The 25,760-nt window shown below is 49.5% G+C and overlaps 9 protein-coding genes across 9 annotated transcripts; 5 read left to right on the top strand and 4 right to left on the bottom strand.

Moving 5' to 3' along the window:
• Window positions 1-272: 272 nt before the first annotated feature.
• Pdw03_6831 (RNA binding protein Pym, putative) lies at window positions 273-926 on the bottom strand (the record flags this gene model as incomplete). Its single annotated transcript, XM_014681143.1, has 1 exon — window positions 273-926. The coding sequence occupies one exon, from the start codon at window positions 924-926 to the stop codon at window positions 273-275; it is 654 nt and encodes a 217-aa protein (XP_014536629.1).
• A 298-nt stretch (window positions 927-1,224) lies between these two features.
• Window positions 1,225-1,738, top strand: Pdw03_6830 (Ubiquinol-cytochrome C reductase, UQCRX/QCR9-like; the record flags this gene model as incomplete). Its single annotated transcript, XM_014681144.1, has 5 exons — window positions 1,225-1,233; window positions 1,310-1,329; window positions 1,410-1,475; window positions 1,557-1,605; window positions 1,682-1,738. 5 exons carry the CDS (start codon window positions 1,225-1,227, stop codon window positions 1,736-1,738), a joined length of 201 nt encoding a protein of 66 aa, XP_014536630.1.
• An 833-nt stretch (window positions 1,739-2,571) lies between these two features.
• Pdw03_6829 (Ubiquitin-protein ligase E3 component (UBR1), putative) lies at window positions 2,572-9,053 on the top strand (the record flags this gene model as incomplete). Its single annotated transcript, XM_014681145.1, has 2 exons — window positions 2,572-8,726; window positions 8,786-9,053. 2 exons carry the CDS (start codon window positions 2,572-2,574, stop codon window positions 9,051-9,053), a joined length of 6,423 nt encoding a protein of 2,140 aa, XP_014536631.1.
• A 1,172-nt stretch (window positions 9,054-10,225) lies between these two features.
• On the top strand, window positions 10,226-11,913 carry Pdw03_6828 (RED-like, N-terminal; the record flags this gene model as incomplete). Its single annotated transcript, XM_014681146.1, has 2 exons — window positions 10,226-10,380; window positions 10,446-11,913. 2 exons carry the CDS (start codon window positions 10,226-10,228, stop codon window positions 11,911-11,913), a joined length of 1,623 nt encoding a protein of 540 aa, XP_014536632.1.
• A 4,358-nt stretch (window positions 11,914-16,271) lies between these two features.
• Pdw03_6827 (Acyl-CoA N-acyltransferase) lies at window positions 16,272-17,149 on the bottom strand (the record flags this gene model as incomplete). Its single annotated transcript, XM_066101464.1, has 3 exons — window positions 16,272-16,606; window positions 16,667-16,989; window positions 17,052-17,149. The coding sequence occupies 3 exons, from the start codon at window positions 17,147-17,149 to the stop codon at window positions 16,272-16,274; spliced, it is 756 nt and encodes a 251-aa protein (XP_065956547.1).
• Window positions 17,150-18,073: 924 nt separating this feature from the next.
• On the top strand, window positions 18,074-19,321 carry Pdw03_6826 (Sucrose/H+ symporter, plant; the record flags this gene model as incomplete). Its single annotated transcript, XM_014681147.1, has 1 exon — window positions 18,074-19,321. One exon carries the CDS (start codon window positions 18,074-18,076, stop codon window positions 19,319-19,321), a length of 1,248 nt encoding a protein of 415 aa, XP_014536633.1.
• A 415-nt stretch (window positions 19,322-19,736) lies between these two features.
• Pdw03_6825 (Exocyst complex component Sec6) lies at window positions 19,737-22,013 on the bottom strand (the record flags this gene model as incomplete). The annotated part of the gene is made up of 1 exon (XM_014681148.1): window positions 19,737-22,013. One exon carries the CDS (start codon window positions 22,011-22,013, stop codon window positions 19,737-19,739), a length of 2,277 nt encoding a protein of 758 aa, XP_014536634.1.
• A 535-nt stretch (window positions 22,014-22,548) lies between these two features.
• Pdw03_6824 (mitochondrial 54S ribosomal protein uL30m) lies at window positions 22,549-22,833 on the top strand (the record flags this gene model as incomplete). Its single annotated transcript, XM_014681149.1, has 1 exon — window positions 22,549-22,833. One exon carries the CDS (start codon window positions 22,549-22,551, stop codon window positions 22,831-22,833), a length of 285 nt encoding a protein of 94 aa, XP_014536635.1.
• A 488-nt stretch (window positions 22,834-23,321) lies between these two features.
• On the bottom strand, window positions 23,322-25,261 carry Pdw03_6823 (Pyridoxal phosphate-dependent decarboxylase; the record flags this gene model as incomplete). The annotated part of the gene is made up of 4 exons (XM_066101463.1): window positions 23,322-24,333; window positions 24,391-24,524; window positions 24,594-25,071; window positions 25,167-25,261. The coding sequence occupies 4 exons, from the start codon at window positions 25,259-25,261 to the stop codon at window positions 23,322-23,324; spliced, it is 1,719 nt and encodes a 572-aa protein (XP_065956546.1).
• Between the last annotated feature and the right edge of the window lie 499 nt (window positions 25,262-25,760).

Here is a 25,760-nt window from a genome sequence, read left to right as displayed (position 1 = left end):
GCATCCGTACACCCTCACAGACGAAGCGATGCGTGGCCGGAGGGCTGGAACCGATTGGTTGCAATGTGTCCTACCACACATGTATATAGGCAGTGTTTCCCACACCAAACTTCCAATCACTTGTAACAATGATATAGAATAGTCCAATGGTCCCCGATAGATGTCGCAGGGTGTGCTTGCAGGAAGCCCTGTTGACAAAGATATGCACACTGGCATATACTCGACGCATGGGTGTGGGATATTGAATCTAATCTGAACCCGGGTTTGAAGTCTTAAAAAGGATTCTCATTGCTGTCACCATTCTTTTTGTCGCCATTGGAATCAAATCCCAAAATATCCAGCTGCCGGACAAGTTCCTGAATTTTAATGACCTTCTCCAACTGCTCCGGCAGCAGCGCCTCTCCCTGTAGCTTCTTATCGCGAAGATCCCGCGCCTGGCGGAGTTTCTTCTTCAGACCGCGGGCCTTTTTCTCATTTTCGGCTTCGAGATCAACTGGCTCTTCAGTGAGCTTCTCTTCCTTCTTAGGTGTAGGTGCCGGGACACGCCAGTTGTTTGAGTACGCGCCCCTGCCCTCGGCGGTGGGACCGGCTTCGTCCGTTTCCTTTGCGTTTCGCTTGGCTTCGCGGCGTTTGGCGTTCTTGTTGCTGGTGGCAGTGGTGGCGGTGGTTGTGGGCTTAACTGTAGTCTTGGTCTTGTCGTCTTCGCTGCTCAATGCTTCCGCACCCGGCACCCCGGCTTTTCCTCGGGTTTTCCATGATGCCGCTGCCCGGTGCTTGTATAGCTCGACATCCTCGGGGGGCTTGTAACCGGGGCGCACGCGGATCTCCTTGCGCCTAGAACCGTCAGCACGGACCGAGGAGGGAATATATCGTTCGCCGGTTTGGGCATCGGTGGTAATTCCGGACCTCGCGACATTGGAGGCCATGACGTGGTGTGTGGTGTCAAATTTGTGTTAAAAGTGGCAACGTAAAAAGAAAGATGAGAGCAATTTGACAAAGTCAAGCTCCAAGGCAAAGATCAATGTCTTTAAAGATCAAAATGAGAAAAACAACGCAAGCATTGAAAGTTGAGTGCGGAAGGCCGGAGGCTCGGCCAATCAGCGGACCGGCAATTCCCGCAGATTCAACCTTCGCAACTTCACCCTCACAACTTCAACTTTCGTTGCCCCATCCTCTTGTCGATTCTCTAATTTAGGTCGTGTGAAAACACCCCAATCTCTCACAATGGCTGGCGTATGTTTACACTCACTCTTCCAGTGCTCCTAATTGTACTGCTATGTCCAACACTTACTGATCTCTCCTATGACAGCTCGCAAACGCTATCTACTCGCATGTCTCCCCTTTCTAGACCCTACGACCGCGGAATTTTCCAATTGAGATCTAACTGAGGTACTCTTCGTTGTGTTTAGGACCTTCATTCGCAAGAATACTGTTCTCCTGACCACTGCTTTTGCTGGCGCCTTCGCTTTTGAGCTGTGCGTTTACAACCAGTCTCCGAGCGTGTTGAGACATGCTGTACAACTTATACAGAACACTGACCATCCACTGTCAAATAGCGCCTTCGACATCACCTCCAACAAGGTCTGGGATAGCTGGAACCAGGGCGTATGTGAACCTCTTTCCCGATGGACTACAATACCCGAGGCTAGGACCAACGCTGACTATTTATCTCAATTAATAGCGTCAATGGAAGGACATCAAGCACCGCTACATGGTTAAGGAGGAGGAAGACGAGTGAATGCACTTACCGAAGGTGATATTGGGTTTATCTTACCGCGGGTAAAGGGGCATGAAAAAGCCACCAAAACTCGTGCCTGTTGTTTCTCATCCTATATGTGGGCTTATATGTGATAGATGGAAATTCGGATTTTGGCTTTCATTCTCCCTGATTCTCTGTACGGTTTATGCCTTTTGACTGGCTTTGTATACATCTAAAGCGAACGTTGGGGAAACATAGCAGAGTGTTTTCACAGAAAACGTCCCTAACAGATCAGAGTACTAGTCTTACATCGTCAAATACAGAGGCCGTTAATACGGCAGACTTTTGTCTTTAATAACTTCAATTGTCGAAACGGTGGCGTGTTTTCTGTAGGTCAGGCCGTAGTGTGGCTGTGGCGTTTACTGGGAGACCGGTTCCATCGATGTCATAGCGAAAAATGTTACCTTCCAGTCTCTACGGACACTCTTAATTTGATTTCTCTTAATTTTTGTTGACCTTTTGGACCTTGAGCTCCATATTCAAAATTAAATCGCGTATGACTTCACCGGTAAATGTGCTGATCTGCTCGCCTGCATTGGTCAACCCTCACCCGTTGCTCTCACTTCCCCCCCCCACCACAAAGCATCACTGTGTGAGCAACTTGAACTACATCTGAGAACTCCATCGACTCGATCCAGACCGACCTCTTCAATTCTCACTTGAAATTTGTTTTCCGCCTGCATACCCGCGAAGAAACCACCTGCGTCGGACCATTACTACCTTGAGCGCATTGTCGCAACAACGGAGCTCCGTCCCATCACTCATTTGTGATAGCCCGAGCGGCTACTACGATAAACCGGCCACATAAAATCATGTTCACGCTCGGGGATTGTGAGAAGCTGCTCGGTGATGGTCTTCTCCGGTTACCCAAGAAACACAACTTCCGCTATGGCCCCGCTGCTGAGAAGGAACTGCTAGAGCTTCTCTTCCGATCGCTTGTCGGACACAACACAGATCTAGTACAGCAGCTGTTCCCAGAAGGAACTCCGGCCGGACCATGGAAACTGGCAGAGGCTCAAGGTGCCCGGGAAGGAGCAGAGTACAGCGAGGCGGCGCGGGGCAAGCGCTGCGGTCATATCTTCCGTGCTGGGGAAGCCACATACCGATGCGTGACCTGTGCTGCAGATGATACATGCGTGTTGTGTAGTCGATGCTTCGATTCCTCGGATCACACTGGACATCAATATCAGATTTCGCTTTCATCTGGAAATTGTGGCTGTTGTGACTGTGGTGATGACGAAGCATGGCGCCTTCCGCTATTTTGCGCAATTCATACCGATAGTGGTAATACAAAGGGCAAGGAAAGAGCGCAGCGGGTACTGCCTTCTGAGCTTGTGGCCTCGATTCGCTTGACTATATCCCGTGTGCTCGACTACTTCTGCGATGTTATTTCTTGCTCCCCTGAGCAACTGCGGCTACCGAAGACTGTCGAGAGTATCAGGCAAGATGAGGAGGCCTCTCGGTTGCGTCCGGACTGGTATGGCGCTGGCGATGAAGAGGAAGAAGAACCGGAATTTGTGGTCATGCTGTGGAATGATGAAAAGCATACAATTCGCGATGTCTCTCATCAGGTCACGCGTGCTTGCCGTGAAAGAGATAGCTTTGGCATTGCGCGGGCCCAAGAAACAAACGATATGGGCCGCAGTGCGATCAAGTATTCGAAGGACCTGAACAGACTCTTGGGTGTTTCTAAGATAATTGAGGAGATTAAGGTTACCGTCACGGTGCGCTCCTCGCGAGATACTTTCCGCGAGCAAATGTGCACAACGATAGTGGAGTGGTTGGCTGACATTGCCGGCTGTGAAATCCTCGAGGATAATGAAATTTTCAGACAAATCATCTGCGAAGAAATGCTCACGTCCTGGAAAAAAGGCAGCGCGGGTTATAACGAAGATATCGGCATGAAGGGAATTGACGATCATCAGCAAACTGAAATCCTTCCAGGTCGTACGCTGCTGATCAATTTGCCTAACCACGGTCAGGTCATCTTGACCACCGACGATGACGAAGACGATATGCTTGAGGACGATGTTATAGACGAAGACGAAGATGAAGACTATGTCGAAGCCCACGATGCTGATGATGAAGATGACGATGAAATGGACATTGAACTCTCTCGTGATCAAGAAGACGACGAAGATATGATTTTGGCGGGTGCAGATGAAGAACTTGCTTTAGCTGAACGTATTTTCGCCGGACTTACTGGCACACAGCCCCCACCTCCTCGACCGGCACCCGCTCAAACTGCAGCTCGGTCCTCTGTCGAACGAGGTCCGTCTGAACCTCAAAGTCCCGGCCCTGAATCCGGCCCTGCTGGTTATATTCCCATTCCCAAGACTCCTGGTTCGTACCGACAAAGGCCTTCGAACACAGACAGTCACTGGCAAGTCCGGCCGCCCATTCCCGGCCCAGGCGAAAAAGTACCTTTGTATGAAGACCTGTGGCAGCGAACTCGCCTAGACTGGTTGGTGCTCTATGACTTGAGGTTGTGGAAGAAGACACGAACCGACTTGCGCGATCTCTACATCAGCACTGTTGTCAATGTTCCACAGTTTAAGCGCATTATGGCTCTTCGTTTGTCTGCATTGTACACAGCTCTGGCTCAACTGTACCTCATCGCGGATCGAGAGCCGGATCACTCGATTGTCAACCTTTCATTGCAGCTTCTCACGACCCCTTCAATCACAGAAGAGATTGTTGTGCGAGGCAACTTCCTCACGAAGGTGATGTCTATCCTCTACACATTCTTAACCACCAGACAAGTCGGTGATCCGCAATCAGTCGACCCCAACGCCACGCTGGCATTTGATGCTGGCTCAGTTACAAACAGGCGTCTCTACCACTTCTTCCTTGACCTCCGATACCTTCTCCAATCTGAATATGTCCAACACCGTGTGCGGACTGAGGAACAATATCTTCCTCAGTTCCTCGATCTCGTGAAGCTGTCACAGGGCATCTGCCCCAATGTCCGCGCCGTTGGTGAACATGTTGAATACGAAACAGACGCTTGGATCAGTGCGTCCATTCTCATGCGAGAGATCAACCGACTTTGCCGCCAATTTTGCGAGTCTTTCCGCGACCCTGAAACTGACAATGGCGACAACCTTTTGAGGGCAATTGAGACCACCACTACTACAGCAATCCTCAATTCAGCTGGTATAGAACGCAAGCGGTTCGACCAGGCAGAAATAAAGGATGAAGTACGATTCAAGCTACTGCCACCTTTCGACTTCGAGGTTGGCGCTTCTGGCCAAGTCCCTTGTCACCGGGTGGTGGAATTTGTGGTTGAACGTGGGTCTATCAGTTTCCACCACGCCCTTCACTACACCTTATCATGGCTCGTTGAATGTGGACGAGACATAGACAGCGCTACCATGCGCGACGTTCTCTTTGACGCTGCTAATGCAGCGAGAAGGAAGATCCATGCCGCCAAGACTACCAACCCTAGTAGCGTTGATGATGTTTTGCTTACTCTTGGACCGGAGGACTTGGTTCTGGCTATGTTTGATTATCCACTCCGAGTTTGCGCTTGGCTGGCGCAAATGAAGGCTGGTATGTGGGTTCGTAATGGCCTCAGTCTTCGGCATCAAATGTCACAGTACCGTGGAGTCTCTTCTCGTGACTTTGCCTACTACAGAGATATCTTCCTTCTCCAGACCGCCCTAGTTACTTGTGATCCTAGCAGAGTTCTTGCTTCCATTGCACACCGCTTTGGCATGGTCGAGTGGATGGCTCGGAACTACATGCCCCGTTCGGGATATGAAGATGCCCAAATTGTGGATGTGGCAGAGGAATTTGTTCATCTACTGGTAATTCTCCTGACAGACCGAACATCTTTGACTGCCATCGATGACAGCACTCACCTCACCCATGAAAACATCAAACGTGACATTGCTCATGTCTTGTGCTTCAAGCCGCTATCTTTCTCCGACCTTTCAACCCGCCTTAGCGACAAGCTTCTAGACTCGGACATGTTCCAAGATGTGTTGGAAGATGTCGCCAACTTCCGCCCACCCGAAGGCCTGAGTGACTCTGGTACTTTCGAATTAAAGCCCGAACACCTTGATCTTATTGATCCATATAGCGCACACTATACCAAAAACCAAAGAGACGAAGCAGAGAATATATGCAAGGAATGGATGGCGAAGAATACAGGCAAGAATGCCTCTGACATTGTTTTTGAGCCAAAACTTCGACCCATCAGCTCCGGCGTGTTCTCAGATCTTCCCCGATTTGCTGGAACGATGCTGTTTGCACAGATTGTTCACCAATGTTTGGAATACGTCATCTCATCGAAAGAGTGTACACCAACTATCCCACCGACACGTGTTGAGACTTTCCTTCAAGTGATTCTGCATCTTATCCTTGCAGCAGTGTTAGAAGATGATTCTGAGGAAACTGATATGGCAGAAGACCATTCTAATTCATTCAACTGGAATGCTTTGTCAAAGACCCGAGAGATCAAGGCTGGGCAGTTGACCATTGTCGGTTTACTGGAGAGAATTTCGGTCACGACTGAATTTACGGCATCTGGCCCTAAAATACGACACATTCTCAAACGTCTGTGGCAAAAGCGCCCTCGCACGTATTCATCTGCAACTGCGTCTCTTAAATTCCCCTTCGACCGAATTGACACAAACTCTCCTGCAATTGATGCAGACAACGACAAGGAGGCCAAGAAGAAGCAGGCCCTAGAGAGGCAAGCCAAGGTTATGGCGCAGTTCCAGCAGCAGCAGCAACAATTCTTGAACACTCAGGGTAATATCGATTGGGGTGAAGAAGATTTCAGTGATCTCGAGTCCGACACAGACACTACGCCAGAAAAGAAGCTATGGAAGTACCCTAGCGGAACATGTATATTGTGCCAGGAAGAGACCAGCGATTCGAGGCTCTACGGCACCTTTGCCTTAGTTCAAGACAGCATAATTATGCGACAGACAGATATCAGGGACTCCGATAGAATTCGTGAGGTGCTCAGAACACCCACAAGTCTGGACAGGTCCGCTGAAGAAGTGCGACCATTTGGTGTATCCGGAGATAACCGTACTACCATTAAACGTCTTGACTCTTCTGGTGGTGAAGTCATCAGCGAAAAGATTGGGCTCAGTAAAGGGTTCAACGCAAAGAGCACTCTCCGTGGGCCTGTGACTACTGGCTGTGGGCACATCATGCATTACTCCTGTTTTGAGCAGTACTTTACGGCGACGCAGCGGCGACATACCCAGCAGATTGCGCGTCACCATCCAGAGAACACTAACCTCAAGGAGTTTGTTTGTCCTCTCTGCAAAGCTCTTGGAAATTCATTCCTCCCCATCACCTGGAAGGGCAAGGAAGAGTCTCCCCTTTTCCCACTCAGTCCTTCTGAATCATTCGACCAATGGATTCAAGTAGGCCTAAAGCACGCTTTGCATCAACAACAAAACTTCCCAGTCCTCATGGAGAAGGAGAAGGCCTATCCTCAACCATATACTGACATCTTTGTCGACTACTTGTCTAAGTCATTGGTCTCACCGCTTTCTAACAATATTGATCAACTGAGGGTCTCGTCTTTCCCAGCAACGTCACCTGCACATTACATCACGCCAGCGCGCATGCCAATGCCAGGCGTCTTCCCTCCCACCGAAGACCTCTCGCCTTCTAGTCCAATTCAGCACGTGTCAAGTCACTCGGAAAGCCCTATTTCGGAACTGCTTCAGAGCTACAGGCGGCTCACAAAGACATTCAAGGCAAATCACGTCTATTCGATGTTCAACAACATTTCTGAGGCAAATGGCAATGAAGATCTTGTGCAGACTGACTCTCTAATTCGCAGCTTTGGTTTCAGCATTACTGCAGTGGAAATCGCGCAGCGTGGTGTCGAGTCAGAGCCTGGCTCGACCCTGCTCGACACAATTCCTTCGTTGACGCTTACCCATCTGCGTGTTCTGTCAGAGACGGCGTTGACATACGCTGCTGTTGGGTGTCTTCACTCGACGGGACCATCAAAAGGCCGTTCAACAAGTGAGTTCCAGGAGATGCACCGTCAAAAGGTCTGCCAGTTACTTGTCGGTCACCCTTGTTTGAGTGGCACAGCTTTGCTCAATGATGTCCGTAACATCGAGCCTCTACTTGCCGTGGATACCTTTGTGTTCCTCGCAGAATCATCTTTGTCTCTGCTTCCGGTTCTTAATATCGACATCAGGCACCTCGTGCGGATGTGCTTTGTGGCTGAGATTGTCAAGGTCGCTGTCACTTTCATTCTTTGGCCACTGGGTTTGAAGGAGGAACTCGCCACCCACCCCGAGGACCACAATATGGCTGCTGATTTATCTGAGGAGCAATTCGGAGTTACCAAGCAGTTCTTCGACTCGATCGTTGCTGAACTGAAGGCAAACTCCGTCGGCCGTGCCGAGGGCTCCTCATTCCCCGCCGAGAGTGGCTACGTCAAAGATGGAGAGGAAACTGCCACCCCAAGCATAATTACTGCCGTACGGCGACTTTTTACGAGCTATGGACTAGCATTCCTTCGTAAAGCAGTTATTCTTCTTCATGTTCAGCACGGCGTCGAGTTCCCCAATACAGGATTCGCTGATGTGGAGTCCTCTGAGCTTGAGCGCCTGACCAAAGCACTTCAACTGCCTTCCATCGATGAGATTCTCATGTCCGTCAAGCCCGCACGCAACACGAATAGCCCCTTCGACGCTGTCATTTCAGGATGGATCTTCCATTGGAACGCCTCGCGCTCAGGCATCCGCTTTGAAGATCATCGTCTCTGGCCCAGTTTGTCGCACCCTACTATCTTCGAGCTTGTCGGTCTACCCAAATACTTTGATAGCTTGATCGAAGAGGCAAACCGTCGCCGTTGCCCCAATTCCAAGAAGGAGCTCACTGATCCCAGTATTTGTTTATTCTGCGGAGAAATATTCTGCTCACAGGCAGTCTGCTGTATGTCAAACAAGCTTGGCGGCTGCAACCAGCATCTTAAAAAGTCTGTATACCCTCCCATTTTGTTTGCAAGCACTCTCCAGCTAAACAGTCTTGTCATAGATGCGGCAAAAACGTCGGCCTTTTCATCAATATTCGTAAATGCACCGTTCTCTACCTACACAACACGAACGGGTCATGGCATTACGCGCCATACCTCGACCGTCACGGCGAAGTTGACCCCGGCCTCCGCCGTAATCGCCAACTCATCCTCAACCAGAAGCGGTACGACCGGCTCCTACGCGACGTGTGGCTGTCACATTCGATCCCTGCGACTATCAGCCGCAAGCTGGAGGCAGAGATTAACAGCGGTGGCTGGGAGACTATCTAATGAACACCAAAAAAGGGGTTCTTTTTGCGATTCTTCTGTATATGCTCTTAGATTCTTTACTTTGTGAATTTTCGATGTCGAATTGGGAACAATTGCGATTGGGTGTTTAGCCGCTTAATTCGTTTCTTTTCTGTTGCTCTCCATCTCTACTATGCTTATATCTCTTTTGAACTGTATATCGAACATGCTTTTCAATAATACGTTCATTCTGTAGTTACGATTCAAATACAAATTTACGTTCAACCCAAAATTAGGTTGGATTTGTGAATGCATTATTAGGCCTCCTAAAGCTGTTGTCAAGAATCTGTTTTGCTATATGTATTTCTCCTTTCTATCTCTTCTAATGAGGGATCGACGCGCGTTTTCTTCTCTCGTTCTTTTCCTTTGATTCTGTTATAGGGGTAATTGGTGACTCCTGCGAGATGCGGGCCTTCTCTGTGTGCATCGCATCTTCTTGTCCTTCTTGTGCTTGAATTTGTGTAGGCATGATATATATACCGCACGCTTACCGTTAATCCCACTCACATACAGTATGTAGTTTGTCAAACTGTCGAAAGCTGGATTCACCTATGGAGTATCATCGCCACGCTCATGGAACCCCAACTGGCAGCATCCCGCAGCGCCAGCATGTTTCCTCGGATGAGCCATGGCCCTTTGGGTTGAGAGGATCCTTCTGTGATTGTGAAGACCATGCCGGACTTGATGAAATTTTCAGTGCTAACTCACTATTGCGAAGCATGGCCTGCGGGAACTCAACAGAAACGTCAGACTGCGGGTAGAACTTGCCAAGTCGCGTGGTTATCACTAGAAAAGAAGAAATGAAAACTTGAAATAAAATGGCATAGGCAATCCGGCAGCTTGAGATCAACACACTCAGGCTGAGGATGGACGGGGATCCAAAGTGGCAGTGCGCCAATGCCACCAACGACAACCGCTAGGCCAAACGCCTATCCCTCGATTCAGGTATGCTAGACAGTGCTATTTATCAGGAATATGCGAAGCAAAACAGAAACTAAAGAAGCGACTTTCCCAAATTGCCCATCTTTCTTAGGGCACTGTGGTCACCTGCACCACTCATGGACATTTCTTATCAGTGCCAAGCCGGATCTTCAGTTCTTGACATGACTAGGCCTTTCTTAACCTGAATCCCAAGCGACTTGAGCTCGCGAATAATGAATAACGAGCAGTTTCGCCGGCTAATTGCCGATCAGTCGTCATCAAAACCAAAAAACCAGAGCCCAGCGCCTGGTCGTGATGCATCGCATGGCGGCGCAACCACGGGCGGGTCACTAGGGTCACGAATGCGGTCCAGTATTCCCATGACCCCGTACGTCGGAAGATTTACAGATTACTATTAGTTCAGAGGAAGCTAACTTCGTGGCTTTACTATAGACGTTCAGTCACTGGCGTGGACTTCGCCCGCCAGCTCTTCGAACAACGCCGCGAGGGCGATCGACCTTCCAAGCGATTCAAGTCTTCAGCCGCGCCGAAGGGTACCTCGCTACCGACCGGCTACCAGGATCGTGCAAAATTACGCATTGCAGAGGGTGAAAATGAGAATAGCATGGGCCTAGAGGCACGCATCAAGGCACTAGAGGATATGGTTAAGTTGGGACAAATCGACCAAGCTACGTTCGACAAACTCCGCCGAGATCTCGGAGTCGGGGGTGACATCGCAAGCACACATATGGTCAAAGGACTGGACATGGAATTGCTGAAAAGGATTAGAGCTGGTGAGGACGTGTCTCAAGCGGCCGAAAAACCTGCGCCGCCCCCTGAAAAAGAAGACGTCGACGAGGAATTCGAGCGTCTGATCGAAGAGAAGGGACTTGAGGAGCTTGCTGCTGCACCAAAGCAACAAAAGGAAAAAAAGAAGGGGACTATGGTACCGCCGCCTGCTAGGCCCAAGACTCGCGATGAAATCTTACGGCAATTGAGGGCAAGCCGTGCCGCTGCCGCTGCGCCTGCTCCGCCGCCAGAGTCTATACTCGGGTCAAAATTCAAGAAGTTGAGCGACGGGAAGCCAGAGAAGAAGCGGTTTGTTGAACATGATGAGACTGGCCGCCGACGCGAAGTACTCCTCATCACCGATGCGCAAGGAAATACGAAGAGGAAGACTAGGTGGCTTGATAAGCCGATTGAAACGCCTGCGCCTTCTGCCGGAGACCTTATGATGCCCGATAAAACTCTCAAGCCCCTCGGCATGGAAATTCCAGCTGAGATTGCTGCCCGTGCTGCTGCAAAAGAGGCACCCGAGGATGACGACGACATCTTTGCCGGTGTCGGTGATGATTACAACCCTCTCGCTGGAATCGAAGACGACTCATCATCTGATGAAGATGGCGAAGTGGCAGATTTGGCTACTCGCAAACCTGAAAAGGCTCCTGTGGGTGAAGAGGAGAAGAAGCCTGCTGCCTTTGAAACAGCACCTACAAAACACAAGAACTACTTTGGGACCGGGACGTCGACAACAGTGGAAGAGGAACCTGTCAACCGGTCCAACCCCTTCACCAAAGATCCAACCATTCTTGCTGCCCTCAAACGAGCTGCAGCCCTCCGACAGACCTCTCCCTCAGCAGAGGGTGAAGGAGACCAGCCTTCTGATACAGCAGCCCTTCGTCACAAGCGATTTATTGAAGAGGCACGTCACCGAGACGCTATGGATGCTGCAGATATGGATATGGGATTCGGAGGAAGCCGCAACGAAGACGCAGAGGAGGAAGATGGTCCCCTGCTCGATTTTGACGACGAGCGAGGCGGGAAAAAGAGAAAGCGTGGCCCGAAGAAGAAGAAGGGTGACAAAGATAGCGTTGCGGATGTTATGCGTGTTGTCGAGGGTCGCAAGAAGGAGATTTCCTGAGTCTCGTCTCCACGGACGCCAGGTCTTGCGCTCTCCGTTGTCACCATAAATGCACTTTCAACTGTGAAATTATGAAATAATGAAAACTACAAATCCTCTACTTATTAACCTTCAAGTAACCGGCCACTCGTCCGGTATTTGCCTTCGACGACGTAGAACTTTGATCATCTGACCACCGAGCTCACTTGACAGAGATGACGTTGGGTAGAGAAATCATACAAAACAAAGTGCTTCGATGTCTTTTCTAGTATCTCTTTTGAGGGGTTTCTCTATTGAGTAGTCCTGTGGACACCTGCGTCACCATTTACTCAGTATTCCTTGGATGGCTCAATGTGTTCCGTCAACATCTACGGCGTCGGGGTTATGAGACGAATGTTGGACTGAAGTCAACCTGGCTAACACGTCTACGAGATTTCAGATTTGAGCCGAGTCCTTCTCTCTAGATGTGTTCTATCTCGCCTCTTCAGATGGGCATAGATTCATGACCATCTTCTTTCCAGTTTGACCTAATATCCTATTGGTAGCCTCCCAGCTGGTAACGTCGCCTGGACCAGGTTGACTGGTAAGTACCTTCCATCATTTGTTCCTTCCACTTCGATGCCTTGTCATATTTCGGTGTTTCATGTCTTGTCTTGCTGTCTCCCCTCTCCCTCCCCTTCTTGCACCAACTCCATCTCCATGGGTTGGTCTCATTACCCCGTGGTATCATGGCGTCACGCCTGCCTCCTGATACTTCATCGTGCATACATGCTTATCATTCCCCCATGGTCCCCCAGCAATGATGAACGTTAGAATCTGTTGTCTTGTATCTTGGCTAATAAGACCAGGTACCAGTCCATGTTGGTCATGTATGTCGACTCTGCTTGATGAATCCTTTCTACGCATGGGATGAGCAACCTATGATCACCCATCGTGCTTTAGGTGAGAACTCCAGCGTTATCAACCCCACGGTTCTTTTGGCTCGCACCGATTGGAAGACCTCACCAGTCCATTGGCTGACACAGGAAAACCTTTTCTCCTCTGCTTTTGATGACTTAGTCATTTCTTTTGTCTCTTTGTCACATCGAATGAGGCCTTGGCTGATGAAAGATGACCATGGCCTGCAAAACGGGCTACGAAGGCCACTTCATGACACCACCAAAACCTTCATTATCAACGTCAAAATAAACGCCTGACACCAATCCCGAAGCTTCCTTCCGCAGAAAACACACCCAGGTGAGGTCACATAGCGGACACTATTGGACAGGAGGTTTAATGCAGGAACGCCAACCTCCACAGATAGTTAGATAGATTTCTGCGACGGGATCTCACCAGCTTTGCTGACGCTTTTTGGTTTTAGCCAGGAATTTCTATATCCGCGCCGTCTAATCTAACTTTCTTGGGATTCAGCTATCTAAACTGGTCTCTCCAGCATACAACTCCGCACACTCTCACTTCTTCGGGTAAGGTTCCTGAGCGGACAACATTTGGAAAGGAGGTTGAATACAACCCAATCGGACAACCTCCACACGCCAACCTCCTTAGATAGTTAGATAGAGTTCTGCGATGATAGGCCTTACCAGCTTTTGCTGACGCTTGTTGGGTTTCTAGGTCCATGCCAGTCTCCAACCCGATGAATCATGCTCATCAGCTCAACTTTGCTTGCCACTCGGCCCTGCGTATTGTTCAAAGGTGTCTGATTGATTTTGACCAAGTGAGATTCCTCCTTGCACTCGCAAAGTTATTTGGCCTAACCGTGATCAGGGCCTCTTCCTCTGAGCATGACTGACTCTCTTCCGATACAATCAAAGCCACACTGGTGCCCTGGCTTCGGTTAGAAATTGACATTAGGTCTTTCTCGCTCTGTCCATGCCGGTTCGGTGTTATGTCATATTGGTCTGGTGGTGAATTTTCTATGTTGTCTCCACTTGAGCCACAGAACAGAGACCACGGCAAAGTTTCGGAGATAGTGCCCATTTCGCTGAGCCTACTAATACCAAGGATAGTCTGTCAGCGCAATGAAGTGAGTTTCCAAGGTTGGCTAGATGTGTGTAACTTATCTCGTTTGCTTGTAAGACTGTCCTTGGGATGGGCTGGGTGATCAGCATGGGGATATGTGAACTGCAGAGGTTTGTTCCTTGATAATAATTTCTCGGCTTCGGCAAATATTTCAAAGTACATGACTTGGCCAACGGGCTTCGAGACACGAAAGCCAGCGTTGAGATCAGCTTGAGCCGAGGGCAAATAGTGGCGATTCTTTGAATCCCTCTGAAATTTGGGAGTGTCTGCTGGGACACGGCTGAGGTCGTCGCCATTCAAGAGTTTGATGGGCAGCACCATGTGGAATTCAAGAGAAAAGCAGCAATTGGTTGTGTTTGATTTGGTATTCCAAGGGTTCCTCACTTGCCGAATCAAATATACACTCGGGTCATCTTAAAGATGCTCTTAATTGTAAGCATAGTTCCACCTGGAATACATTGAAGCGGGCCTGAGAGTAGTTGATTAACTTGACGCGTAGACCTATTTCCACCCGCGAACATTCTGGGACAAACAACATTGCATCGCAGCGTATGACGAAGAAGAACACTCTAGACCATTGGAGTAAAGGCATTCGGGCAACTTTGAATTCCGTCAAATATTAGGCACCGTCCAACCGACTAGTTCACGAACAGGACGGCTTTTTCTTCTGTATCCCCATCTTTAAAGAAAGGCTCTCCATCTAGAGAATGGGTGGAATTTATAACACCACCAGCAGTATTGCCAACAGTCATTCTGAAGTTGATGATCTAAACGCAACTCCGAAACAGGTTCACGCCATAGGAGCTCAGTAACGCCCGTTTTCCGTATCCGAAGGCTTCGTCACAGAGTTTGTATTCACCGGCTGAGAGGTTGCCGTTCTCGTGATGGTACATGGGGGTCGAAGCCCGCTTCCCAGTTGACGAGAGAGTTTAGGCGGAAAGACCTTATACGGCTAGTGGATTGATGAGATATCTAAAAACTTATATGGATATACATGTGATTTACTAAAAATTACAAAGTCTACCCCAGCCTGGGTTTCTGCTGGGTCGAGATTCGTATCCGGTTGGGTTCTGCGGAAGCCCAAGTCAGATACAAATACTAGGGTGGAAAGTTTGCGTAATAGGGAAACGACAATGTCGAGGTCAGCTTAAGGCGGAGGTCACGAGGATGAGATAATAGGAGGTGCGAGGACATCGAAAAGGAAAGGAGGCAAAGCGTGGATTGGGTTAAAAGGGAGGGAATTTGAAGCTAGCTGACGGGGAGCCATTTTGGGTGTCGTTTTTGGTCGCCAGTAGAAACGAAGGGAACAACTAAGTCGAGCGTCAACATCAGGACCGGAGGATGACTGAAAGTGCTGGAGTGCAGAAAAGTGGTGTTATAGGACAGTGGGCGGCTAAGGAGTGACTAGAGATCCAAAGTTACGGGTAGAAAGGCAGCCATTTCTGGCCCCCCAAAGCGGAGATTTTTGGCGCAAATCCCACAGTTCCTCATACTCTAGTTGTAATCAATCAATCAATCAAAGTTCAGTTACCCTGTTGCAGTCTAACTAGTTGCGTATGACTATGCAGGCGCTTCTCCAACCGAAGCAAGAACTCGAGACCCAACGCCGAGCGGGGTCGCTCCCAAAGTAGACAGATGATGCCGAAGTAAAGAGTGCGGAATCAGCCTATTCCCGTAACCTATTTAACCCTATAAACGCAAAACTATACCTAAACCTATATTATAAAAGAAATTATTTAATAAACGTAGTGGAGTGTACTTGTCAGGGTGCGGGCTGGCAGGACGGTATGATAGGAGATGACTGGTAGGAACAGGTCATAACAGATCAGATTCCCATTGACAGGTACAGACAGGGGCAGGCTATTATACAAGACGTAGCTCGAAGAGCTACAACAGGATCTAGAACTGAAGTTCAGATAAACAGGTCGGAGATCACGTGCCGTGATCTTCCTCTTACTAAGCATCACGGTTCGCACCGTGACACCGGTAGGGTTCTTGATAAGGTTAGTAGTAAGCTCTTAAATACCTTTTAAGTAGTCTAAACCCTACCTTGGGACTTTAATAGAGTTATTACCGCTAATTTAATTTAGTAGCTAGCGCACGTCGTAGTTTATATCTAATATACGCTCGTTAGTATTTCGTGTAGAGTTTTCGCGGCCCCCTAAAAGGGGCGGCTACGCGCTCCCCGGCTGCACTATACTTGGACCAATATAGGATTGGTATCAAGAGATGTAGCCGGAAGTTACAATTAACTTGCAGTTAAAATGGAGGCTGTAGCCCAAGGCGTTGTGGTGCAGTTTCAAAAATTAAATTCGCGCAAAGATATGTGTTTTTCCCCATTCTAGTTGTAAGAGTGAAGGCTAATTCCACGTTTCAGCCGTAACTACCCAAGGCCCCTCAGGCACAGTCTCATCCCATACACCTTTTGGAGGTCTCCAAAGCAGCAGAATCCCCGGTGGTCGACACTCACGCACTAGTCTTTCCCATTCTTCACTGGGATTCTTCCGCTCACAGTCAATATGCAACCCCATCACCTTCACATACCCATATCCTTCAAACAACCACCTCCCTAAAGGTCCCGACTCAATGAAAGTCTCATAACCCCAAGCATCAACTCTCTTATGGCCCCACTGCAGCAAAAGCTGCCCAATTCCACGACGACGAAAGTCTGGATGAACACCCAATCGATTCACACCTAACAAACACCGTCAGTTCTCTGTCAAGCCCTAGTTCACCTCAACTAAGCATGACACACCCGCATGAGGTCGCTGGAACCAGCACTGTCGTGGAAACAGGAGTTGGGTCGCGACGTGGGAGGCGTACTCGGCGCGCTCAGATCCGGCGGGATACCAGGTGCAAGGTACTGGATGCGGACCGTTGGGGAAGGGATTCTCGTGGTAGAATATCCATTGACAGCCACCTACGACTCGGCCCGTTGACTTTTCAATGGCATAGATGTAGTGAGAACCACATGTCTGCTCGTGTTTGGTCCATTGAAGATCTGTATCTGTGGCTTTGTCTCTGGCGCGGTCTTCTGCCGTATGGCCGCTGACAGCGTGGAAGATTATGAACGCAGGTCTGGAGGAGCGATGTGGTTAATTTGTGGATTGTTGTATAAATTGTCAAGTGGAATACTCAACTCGTATGGATGGAAGTTAGCTGTCCAAAGCACATCGTTCAAGCGTGCAAATTGATCTTTCGTGGTGATTTCTCGAACTCTAAAATCTATGCCTGCCATGGTTAAATCTTTCAGAGGGAGAAAGGATAGAGAGAGAGAGAGAAAAGATCAAGTTTTTTTTATCACCAAGTAAACTGGTACCGACCATCTCATCGTTTCACACACTGAAATTCCATCAAAGGCCCCATTAAACGTTTACGTGCCCACCCAAAGTAAAACACCATGGTATGTGTGTATTGTCACTCCCCCAAAGATGGCAATGTTAACCATGGTATGTGTGTATTGTCACTCCCCCAAAGATGGCAATGTTATAATTCATCTTCGAGGGTGTGTCCGATGGTTTTCGGTACGCCAGAGCCCAGTTATCAGCACTGTTACTACAGAAGCCGGTGCAAAGATTTTACTTAGCGTCCCAAAAGATTCTTCAACCCAGCAAGGACTTCAAGCGGGGCGAAATCAGAGCCAGAAGTATTCGCACCCGAGCAACCTCTTCCTCTGCTTCTAGCTGCCTGTCTCTTGATATGCCAGAGTGTTTTTCTTTTCAGACGGACTTTTCATTGCCGGATTCTGTTTGTGTCGCAGATCCTAGGGACCGCACTTGTGTGACGCGTTGGGATATCACCGGGATGAGAGATGGAGTCATGGTTTTTCACCCATAGCATTGTTAATTTGCCAACTATGGAGCACAGCTCAGTGCTAATAGAGTCTTGCAATATGCGGACCATGCTAAAAGCATTGGATAACCCCCTTTGTGTGGCCTGTAGCTCAGCCGTGGCCAAAGGAAATATGATTCCCACGAGGTTGACACAAGGTTTGTGGGTCCTGGTCCGTGCAAATTGAACCTAAGCTTACTACTTACTTCTGACTTCCGGCTTCTGGCTTCTTCCGGGCAGCAACTATCTCAAGACATTTTCGGCGACTGGCCCGTGCAATCAGTAGTTTTGTTTGATGCTGCCATCACATTCGTTGAGATACAGGTACATTATGACGGAGGCCGCTGGCATATCCAGGCATCAGTCCCACAAACCTCGTCCAGAAAAGCGGCAAAAGCGGCCGCAATTGACGCACTTCCTGTGTCTCCCTCTAGTAAACACTAAATCGCTGCCGCAGCTGGAATTGTCACTTGTTGCCTTTAAAACCGCCCATCTCGCTGAGCCCGGGTCACCTTTTCAATCGACCCCCAATGGCCAAGGGGCCACCTTCAGCCTGGGTCTTCCCAGCACAGCCTTTCGTCCTCTGGGCACGCTTCACCTTACTCTTGGGGTGATGAGCCTTACCAATAAAGAGCGTCTCGGTCAAGCTCTTGCTTTTTTCCAATCCATCGATCTGGCAGAGCTGATGAACGAAGCAGAGCGAGCCACCCACACACAGCAAAGAAGTGCCCTTCACCCATCATCGCCATTGACCATTTCTCTTGAGTCATTACATGCTCTGCCGCAAGTCAGGTCAGCATCAATACTATATGCATCCCCGATCGACCCTACAGGCCGCTTGCTACCGTTTTGCATCAAGCTCCGTGACAAATTCATCGAAGCTGGCTTCATCCAAAGCGAGTCTGATAGAAGACCAGCAGGAAGACAAAAGCCGACCATTCGCTTTGTCCAAGACTGCCACCAGGCCTTTGAGTCCGGTAGCAGTTCTATTGATGTGTCTTCACACTCACGAGAAAGCAAAACTCTCTCCGAACCCCCTGGCGCGTCGAGAAACCCGGACCCATCCATAACTGTAAGAACCCGAGACCCAAAACCGCAACCACAACCACTCCTCCTGCACGCGACTCTTGTCAATACCATTTACGTTCGTGGCCGACAGGGCCAGAACAAAGATTCAAAGAGCAGAACTCTACCCGAACGCCTTACATTTGATGCTCGCAACCTGATTTCTCAATATTGTAACTACTACTCCGATGATAATCAAACTATCCCACATCCAGCTCCTGCTGTATCTTACGAGAATAGCAAAAATCACCACAGCCGTGCGAAGTCTTCGCCAATCCCCAACAAAAACATTATTTCCTCCAACCATGAAAGCTATCCGGACACTCCTTTCCCACCGTTTCTCCCACCGTCACAGGGCTATCCTTTCATTTGGGCGAAGGAAATTCCTCTGGATACCATCTGCATTTGCGAAATGGGTGCCAGGAAACTGCATCCCGTTGTCAACGACAACGGTTTGAATGAACGCCTCGGCGAGAAATATACGGTCGTTGCAGAACGGAGTCTAAATCCATGACTGTCAATCTCAAAACGTCCCGCATCGAATACAAAGCCCTCTGTCAATCAACACTAACTGATTAATTGGGATGATCCATTTGAATATGGTACTTTTGTTGGAGATATTTATGAGAACACTAAATTGTTTAAAATATTTGCTTCCATTTCTGTGTTGCTAGTGATATTAATGAGTAGACTAGATCCCAAGCCTGCTTGGGTTGCGGATGGTACGTGTGGTTGGGGTTTCTCCTCATGAAGCGGGTTGCATAAGGGAGTGCATCTCGGTGTCGGCTAAGCAACGAAGAGAGGCCTGCGACTTTCGACGGAACAGTTAACGCCAGACAGCTAGTACACGGTGACAGTAGGATGAATAAGGATGAAACGGGAGTATCGGTGCGGTTTAGAAAAATGCCCCACGGTCAAGGACCACGAAATCATCTCAAGCGATTCATGATAGTCTCGTGTCCCCGTTCAACAGATAACTCCGCAGCCTTGGCCTTGATGGCGGTGAGCATGCTGCGCTCGAAATCATCACGGGTGCGCAGCACAGCCTCAACCCACGAAAGGTGCAGATCCCAATACTCAAGCTTGAATGCTTGGTAGACCTCTATAAGCGCGGGGCCCTTATCAGTAGCAAGTAGGCGAACAAGCCAATCAACCAGCCGCCACTTTTGCTTGATAGTGCCCTCAAATGAGTCGGGATAGTTTTCAAAGAACGCAAAGACGGTGAGGACGTCGTCCTTGAACTTGTCCGTGAAGGGGTCGACGTGGCGGCGGAATTTGACACCCTTGTTGCGCACCGCAGACAAATACCGCACCAGCAGCTCGTCGGAGAGTTCCTCAACCAGAATTTCGGCCAGAGATGGGTGCAGCACGGAGGCGTAGTCCGCCATGTAGTCTTCAAAGGTGGAGGTAATGCGCTTCATGGTGAATTCGCCGTACCAGCGGGACGTGTAGAAGTCTGGTAGAACGGTCTCCAGATCGACCCAGAAGACAAGGCTCACGAACTGCGCCAGGCAGTGCGTGCTCAGATCCACATAGCCATCGCGCAGTGTATCGAGCTCCATGTTCGCAGTGGTACCCATGTACTTAGGTGTGACCATAGGCTCAAAATCGGACTTGAACCGCGTCAGATAACCGAACTGGTTGTCCTCCTCGTTGTCGTCGATGCAAGAGATCTGGTCGTTGGCTATGCCAATTAGCCAGTCTTGCAGCAGCTGCACACCTTCTTGGTCTGCGCCTTCTAGTTGGTGCTTCGAACACTCTTCGTCCACGAGTGTCTGCCATGCAGCCTGTCGGGCCTTCAAGGCGCGGAAGATTGCGTCGATAATGCCCTCTACTAGGTCTGCGCGATCTGATGCCCCTGATGCCACTACTTGTTCGTGGAGCATGCGCCACAGGTCGGCCAGTGTCTTGGTGCGGAAGTGGCCCTCTGCGTTGTTGTCTAGAGCGTCTGCGGCACGTTCCACAAGAGACTTTTTGTCCGCATTGAATATGCGGTCCATCCATTCTTCGACGGCGCTGATAATGACGTCCTGCCACTTTCGAATTAGTTCTGGCTCACGGTCGTCGAGAATGTTGGGTTGCAGATCTGTTGATGCCCAGCCAAGCTTCTTCATTTTCTTGTAGTACTTGTCGCTCCAGTGGATGATACTGAGTAGATTATCGGCTGGGAGTTCGGCGTCGTCGATCATACGAAGCAAGAAGTCATGCATCATCTGATGATAGATATCGGTGTATGTTTTGAAAATCTTCCATTTCTTCGGTACAAGGCTCTGCATGCCTTGCTTGACCGTGAATAGATCATTGAAGTACCACCGGAATTTCTTCTCCAGATTGTCTGGATCTGCGAGAAAGATTTCGAGGGTCTCTTCAAATTGGCCCTGTGCGTAAAGCTCAATAGCCTGGATGAGTTTGTCCTTGTAGCCACGCACAGTCTTCGGACCAATGTTCATAGATTTGAAACGACTTGCGAGGTCCTTGTGGTCTTTCTGGGCCTCTTGCAGCGCTTGGACGGTGTCATCATTCTTCTCCTCGTTCAAAACAACAACAGCAAGTCGCACAACCATGCTCTTGTTGTCTGCCTGCACCAAGGGGATGAGGTTCATGCAAGCTGTGCCAAGGTGATCATCAAACCACTCAATAACAGAATCCAACCCCTCAAAATACTCTATCAGAGTCTCTTCAGAGCTCGGATCCTCTGCCTTGCGAATCTGATCCATAGCCTCATCGCGGAAATCTCTTAACCGCGAAATTTGCATATGAGCCCGCAGAATATTAGGCTGATTCTCCAAATCGTCATCGTCCTCTTTAAGCAACTCCTCCACTTCCTGGATATCCGCGCCAAAATTCTCCAGCCCCCTTTTCATCATAAGTGTAGCATCGAAATGTCGTTGGATCCGCGCAAGTTGGTCGATCTTCGCGAAGTCCTCCACGCTATGCTGCGACTCAGCGCACAGCTTGTCAATGCCCTGAAGCTCGTCTTTTGCTTTCGAGACTTGTCGCTGGCCTTCAGTGAGAGCACTAATACTGCTTTGCACAGCCTCTAGCTGGTCTCGCAGACCTTCACGCAGCCGTGAATCAACTGCCGTCTTCTTTCGTAGGTATTCCGCTTTGAGACCGCTGATCTTATCTAGATCTTCCGGGTGCCGTAGGAGGTCTTCGAGCCGCGGCAGCGCGACCGTAGTGTCAATGTTATTGGCTTGCGCCATGGTCGCGGTACGCTATCAAATATCTTGCAGTGTCGATATTCCAGATCAATCGCTCGAAGCTAGGTCGAGGGGTGAGGTGTCAACAATGCGGGCATGGGGTATAGCTTGTGGGAAGGTAGTGCACAGCAGCGAGCTATGATAAAAATCCAGGTACTGTCACAGCGGAAAGAGCGCAGCCCATAGTCTCCGCTCTCAGAATGTGAAATACTTCATCAGCTGTCACAGGCCGATAGATTGTTGTCGTTGCCATCGCCTGGCGTCCGGCAGAACACACACGTGATATACCGCCTTCCAATTGAATTTGCGGATCGCGACCATCTCCAAGTCCGCGACGTTTCTCCGCCAGATCAAAGGATCCATTGCGCTGCAGATATCGGCTGCAAAGTCCCCCACAGAAATTCTGGAATTCTCCTTCATTCACCGCATTCCGTTTCACCCATTCCGAGTCCAATCCCACGACTCCGGGCAACCTTCAAACCAAACCGTCAAGAACAAACACCCGAACATCAGATCCTCACGATCTTCACAATTCAACATGTCCTACTTCCGTATCACCCTCGTCCGCTCCGCAATTGGACTCCCGCGCCGTTCAACAGATGTCCTCAAGGCGCTTGGCTTGAAGAAGCGTATGGCAACAGTCTTCCACAGTGTCTCGCCCTCCGTTGCGGGTCAAATCATGAAAGTCAAGGAACTTGTGCAAGTCGAAGAATGCCAGTACCGACTCACGAAGCAGGAGGTTCACCTTGAGCGCAAGCCTGATCCTGGATATTACACCGAAAAGAGCTGCAGTGAGCAGCGGGGGGAACTCAGTGGCCAGTGATTATTTTCATTGAGCTTCGCGTGGAATGGCATGCTTTGTCCCCACTGGGATTTTCGCCAGTCTTGAAGACTGGGATGAGACCTGAGACCTTTGAAATGCCTTTCACCCGGACGACCGATAAATTGATTGATTGATTGATCGCGTCCTCTTTTTTTCTGTCTTGGCTTTGCTTGCATGGAGCGGGTTGCTTTTTCTCTTCTCTTTTCGTCACGTACTCTACGTCCACATCGCTCGGGCGAATGTCTTTCCAGCAAACTACTGTATTATATGCATTATTACCGTCTAGTGGAATCCAACACTTGAAACGAATTCCAAACACTTCAAACAAATATGTGCAATTTGAAAGGACCTGGATAATGATAACGCCGCTGCACCAGAAGTTAGGGCAAAGACAGCCAGAAGACACTAGGACTATGTCTTGGGAGCAGTCCGGACAGGCCGAGCAAAGAAGATACAAACAGGAAAAACTCATGTGTTCATTCCAAGACTCATGCTTTGTACAAAGTGTCCAAGAATCCCTCTGCCAGACGGCTGACGATACTCTTATCGGGAATGCTGCCGGCCACGCCGTACAGAGCAGAGGTATCGCCACGGTTGAGGATATACGATTTGCCCTCGCGCTTGCGCTGCTCCGCCTTCTCAAGCTCTTTGCCGATGACTTCAGTCAAATCAGCAATGAGCTGGTCGACAGCCTTGGCGGTGGGAATAGTAAAAGCACAGTGGATAGCTGGGGGGGATTGAAGAGCGTTGAGGTGCCAGCCTTTAGCGGACAAGTCGTCGGCGATATCATAGGTGTCAATGGCACCATTCTTGCTGCGGAACGCAACCACACTGACGATGGGGTTACCAATGACTTCCATGTGCAGGGAGATGGTCGCATCGGTCCGAACGGCCGTCTCGAACTTCTGCGCCGCGGTGATAATATCAATGCAGCTGTTGATGTATCCAGTTTCGCCGACGCTCATCAGACTGGCCCAGCAACCGGCGATCAGAGCCCCAGGGCGGGAGCCCGCCACGGAGGGAGAGGCATAAACACCACCGGACCAATCAGGGTAGATAAAGTACTGGTTATTTCGGTATGATTTGTTGCGGTAGATCAAGACGGAATTGCCCTTAGGGGCGAATCCGTACTTGTGGGTGTCAACGCTGATGCTAGTAACACCGGGTTGGCGGAAGTCAAAGCCACCTTCCTCCTCATAGGGCGATGGGAAGCCGGCTTTCTTGAGATGTGCAATGACGAACGATCCCAAACAACAGTCAACGTGGAGGGGAATCTTGTATTTCATGGCCAGGCGCGATAGAGCGGGGATGTCATCAACAATGCCGTGGGGGAAATTAGGTGCTGATCCGACAAGAAGGACGGTATTGGGGTTAATTAAACGGCGAACAGCGTACACATCGACCTTGAACTCGGGCTCTGGGCAAGGCACTCGGTGCAGCTTGATCTTGAAGTAGTTGCAAGCCTTGATGAATGCTGCATGGGCCGTATCGGGAATTATCCTGCGACGGTTGATCAGTCATGCTTCTCAATACTACTGTATCTCCATGTTAACTTACATCTCGGGCTCAGTGACTCCACGCTCCAAGAAAGCCTTTTGTCGGGCAGCTAAGCAAGCCATCAGAATTGACTCCGTGCCACCGCTGGTGGTTACACCGGCACCATCCGAGGGGCCATTGAAAAGTGAGAGAACCTATAGCAGACATAAGCCGAAGAGTTCCTTCAAAGACTGTACTCCAAAGGTAGGAATCATCATGCATACCATAGCAACAATCTCGGCCTCCATCTTCCGAACACCAGGAAAAACATCCGGGTGAATCGGGTTGGCGACACCAAACTGCCCAAAGGCCTCAGCCTGTAGTTTCAAAAGGTCCTCGCCTCCATGATAAACAGCGCCGCTAACGCGACCATCTTCCCAGCGGGTATGTTCAAGTCCAGCCAACTTATCAAGCTCAGCGCGGACCTGCTCCGGCGACCAACCCTCCTTGGGCAGCGTAAGATAACGTGTAACGTCTGGCCCAGAGTTGACCAGCTTCGACTCGAGTTTCGTGATAGCAGTGCTCACTTGCTTGTCAACCTGGCCGCGAACACCAGGGACGCGCAGGAAGATGCTGTAGCAGAACAGGCGGAGCGAAATGTAGACGTTGCGGATGCTGCCGAGGATGCCATAGCCGCGGATAGAGTAGAAGGTCCTACGTGTGTACCGAAGAATGAACAGGATAAATACGATGTTCCGAAAGCTAGGTTGAAAGCAAGATGCGTCAGTGGTGATTGCCTTTTATGTCTTTCGCTCGTTGATTCTGCGGGGAACGGGGGATTACGCAACGCAACATACAGGTCCAGGTTCGAGGCGTATAGGTGTGCACTGGAAGTCCGGCCATAGCCGAGTAGCTTGTTCTGCAGGGCAACTGGCAATATTGAATAACTCATTGTTCCCCTTAGAAATAGTTCTGCAAAAAGTGATGGGTGGGAGTGGCGATGGGAAGGTTTCACTAAAGTAGTACACTTTGACTGGTTGAGTCTAGCGGGCCTCGGCTTCCACAGCAGTCAACGTTTCACATCCAATGACGGGAGATATCTGGGTATTATCGAAATTGGGTATTGATAGCCTTGAGATAGTCTTGATTCGATACTCTGAACATGACTTTATAAGTTTCTAGGTTGACCCTTCACAGACGCGTCTTTGTCCACTGACGTAATTGGATCAGACTAACTAGTAAATTATGTGGGGGACAACTACAACTACACAAGCACAACAGTCCATTCAGAAAAAGGTACTGCCTCTTCTGCGCCATATGTACAAATAAAGGAGAACTCTCTTCCCCTGACAAAACTGTGTTTTTGGCTCTCCCAAAAGAAAAAAAAACAAAAACAAAAAAGGAAGACTTTTCAAACCCCTTATATGGAAAAAAAATGTCAAAACAAATGA

This window comes from Penicillium digitatum, chromosome 2 (genome assembly GCF_016767815.1).
Source record: "Penicillium digitatum chromosome 2, complete sequence".
Taxonomy (NCBI): domain Eukaryota; kingdom Fungi; phylum Ascomycota; class Eurotiomycetes; order Eurotiales; family Aspergillaceae; genus Penicillium; species Penicillium digitatum.
The sequence above is the reverse complement of the archived record's forward strand: the minus strand, read 5'-3'. Positions and strand labels throughout refer to the sequence as shown.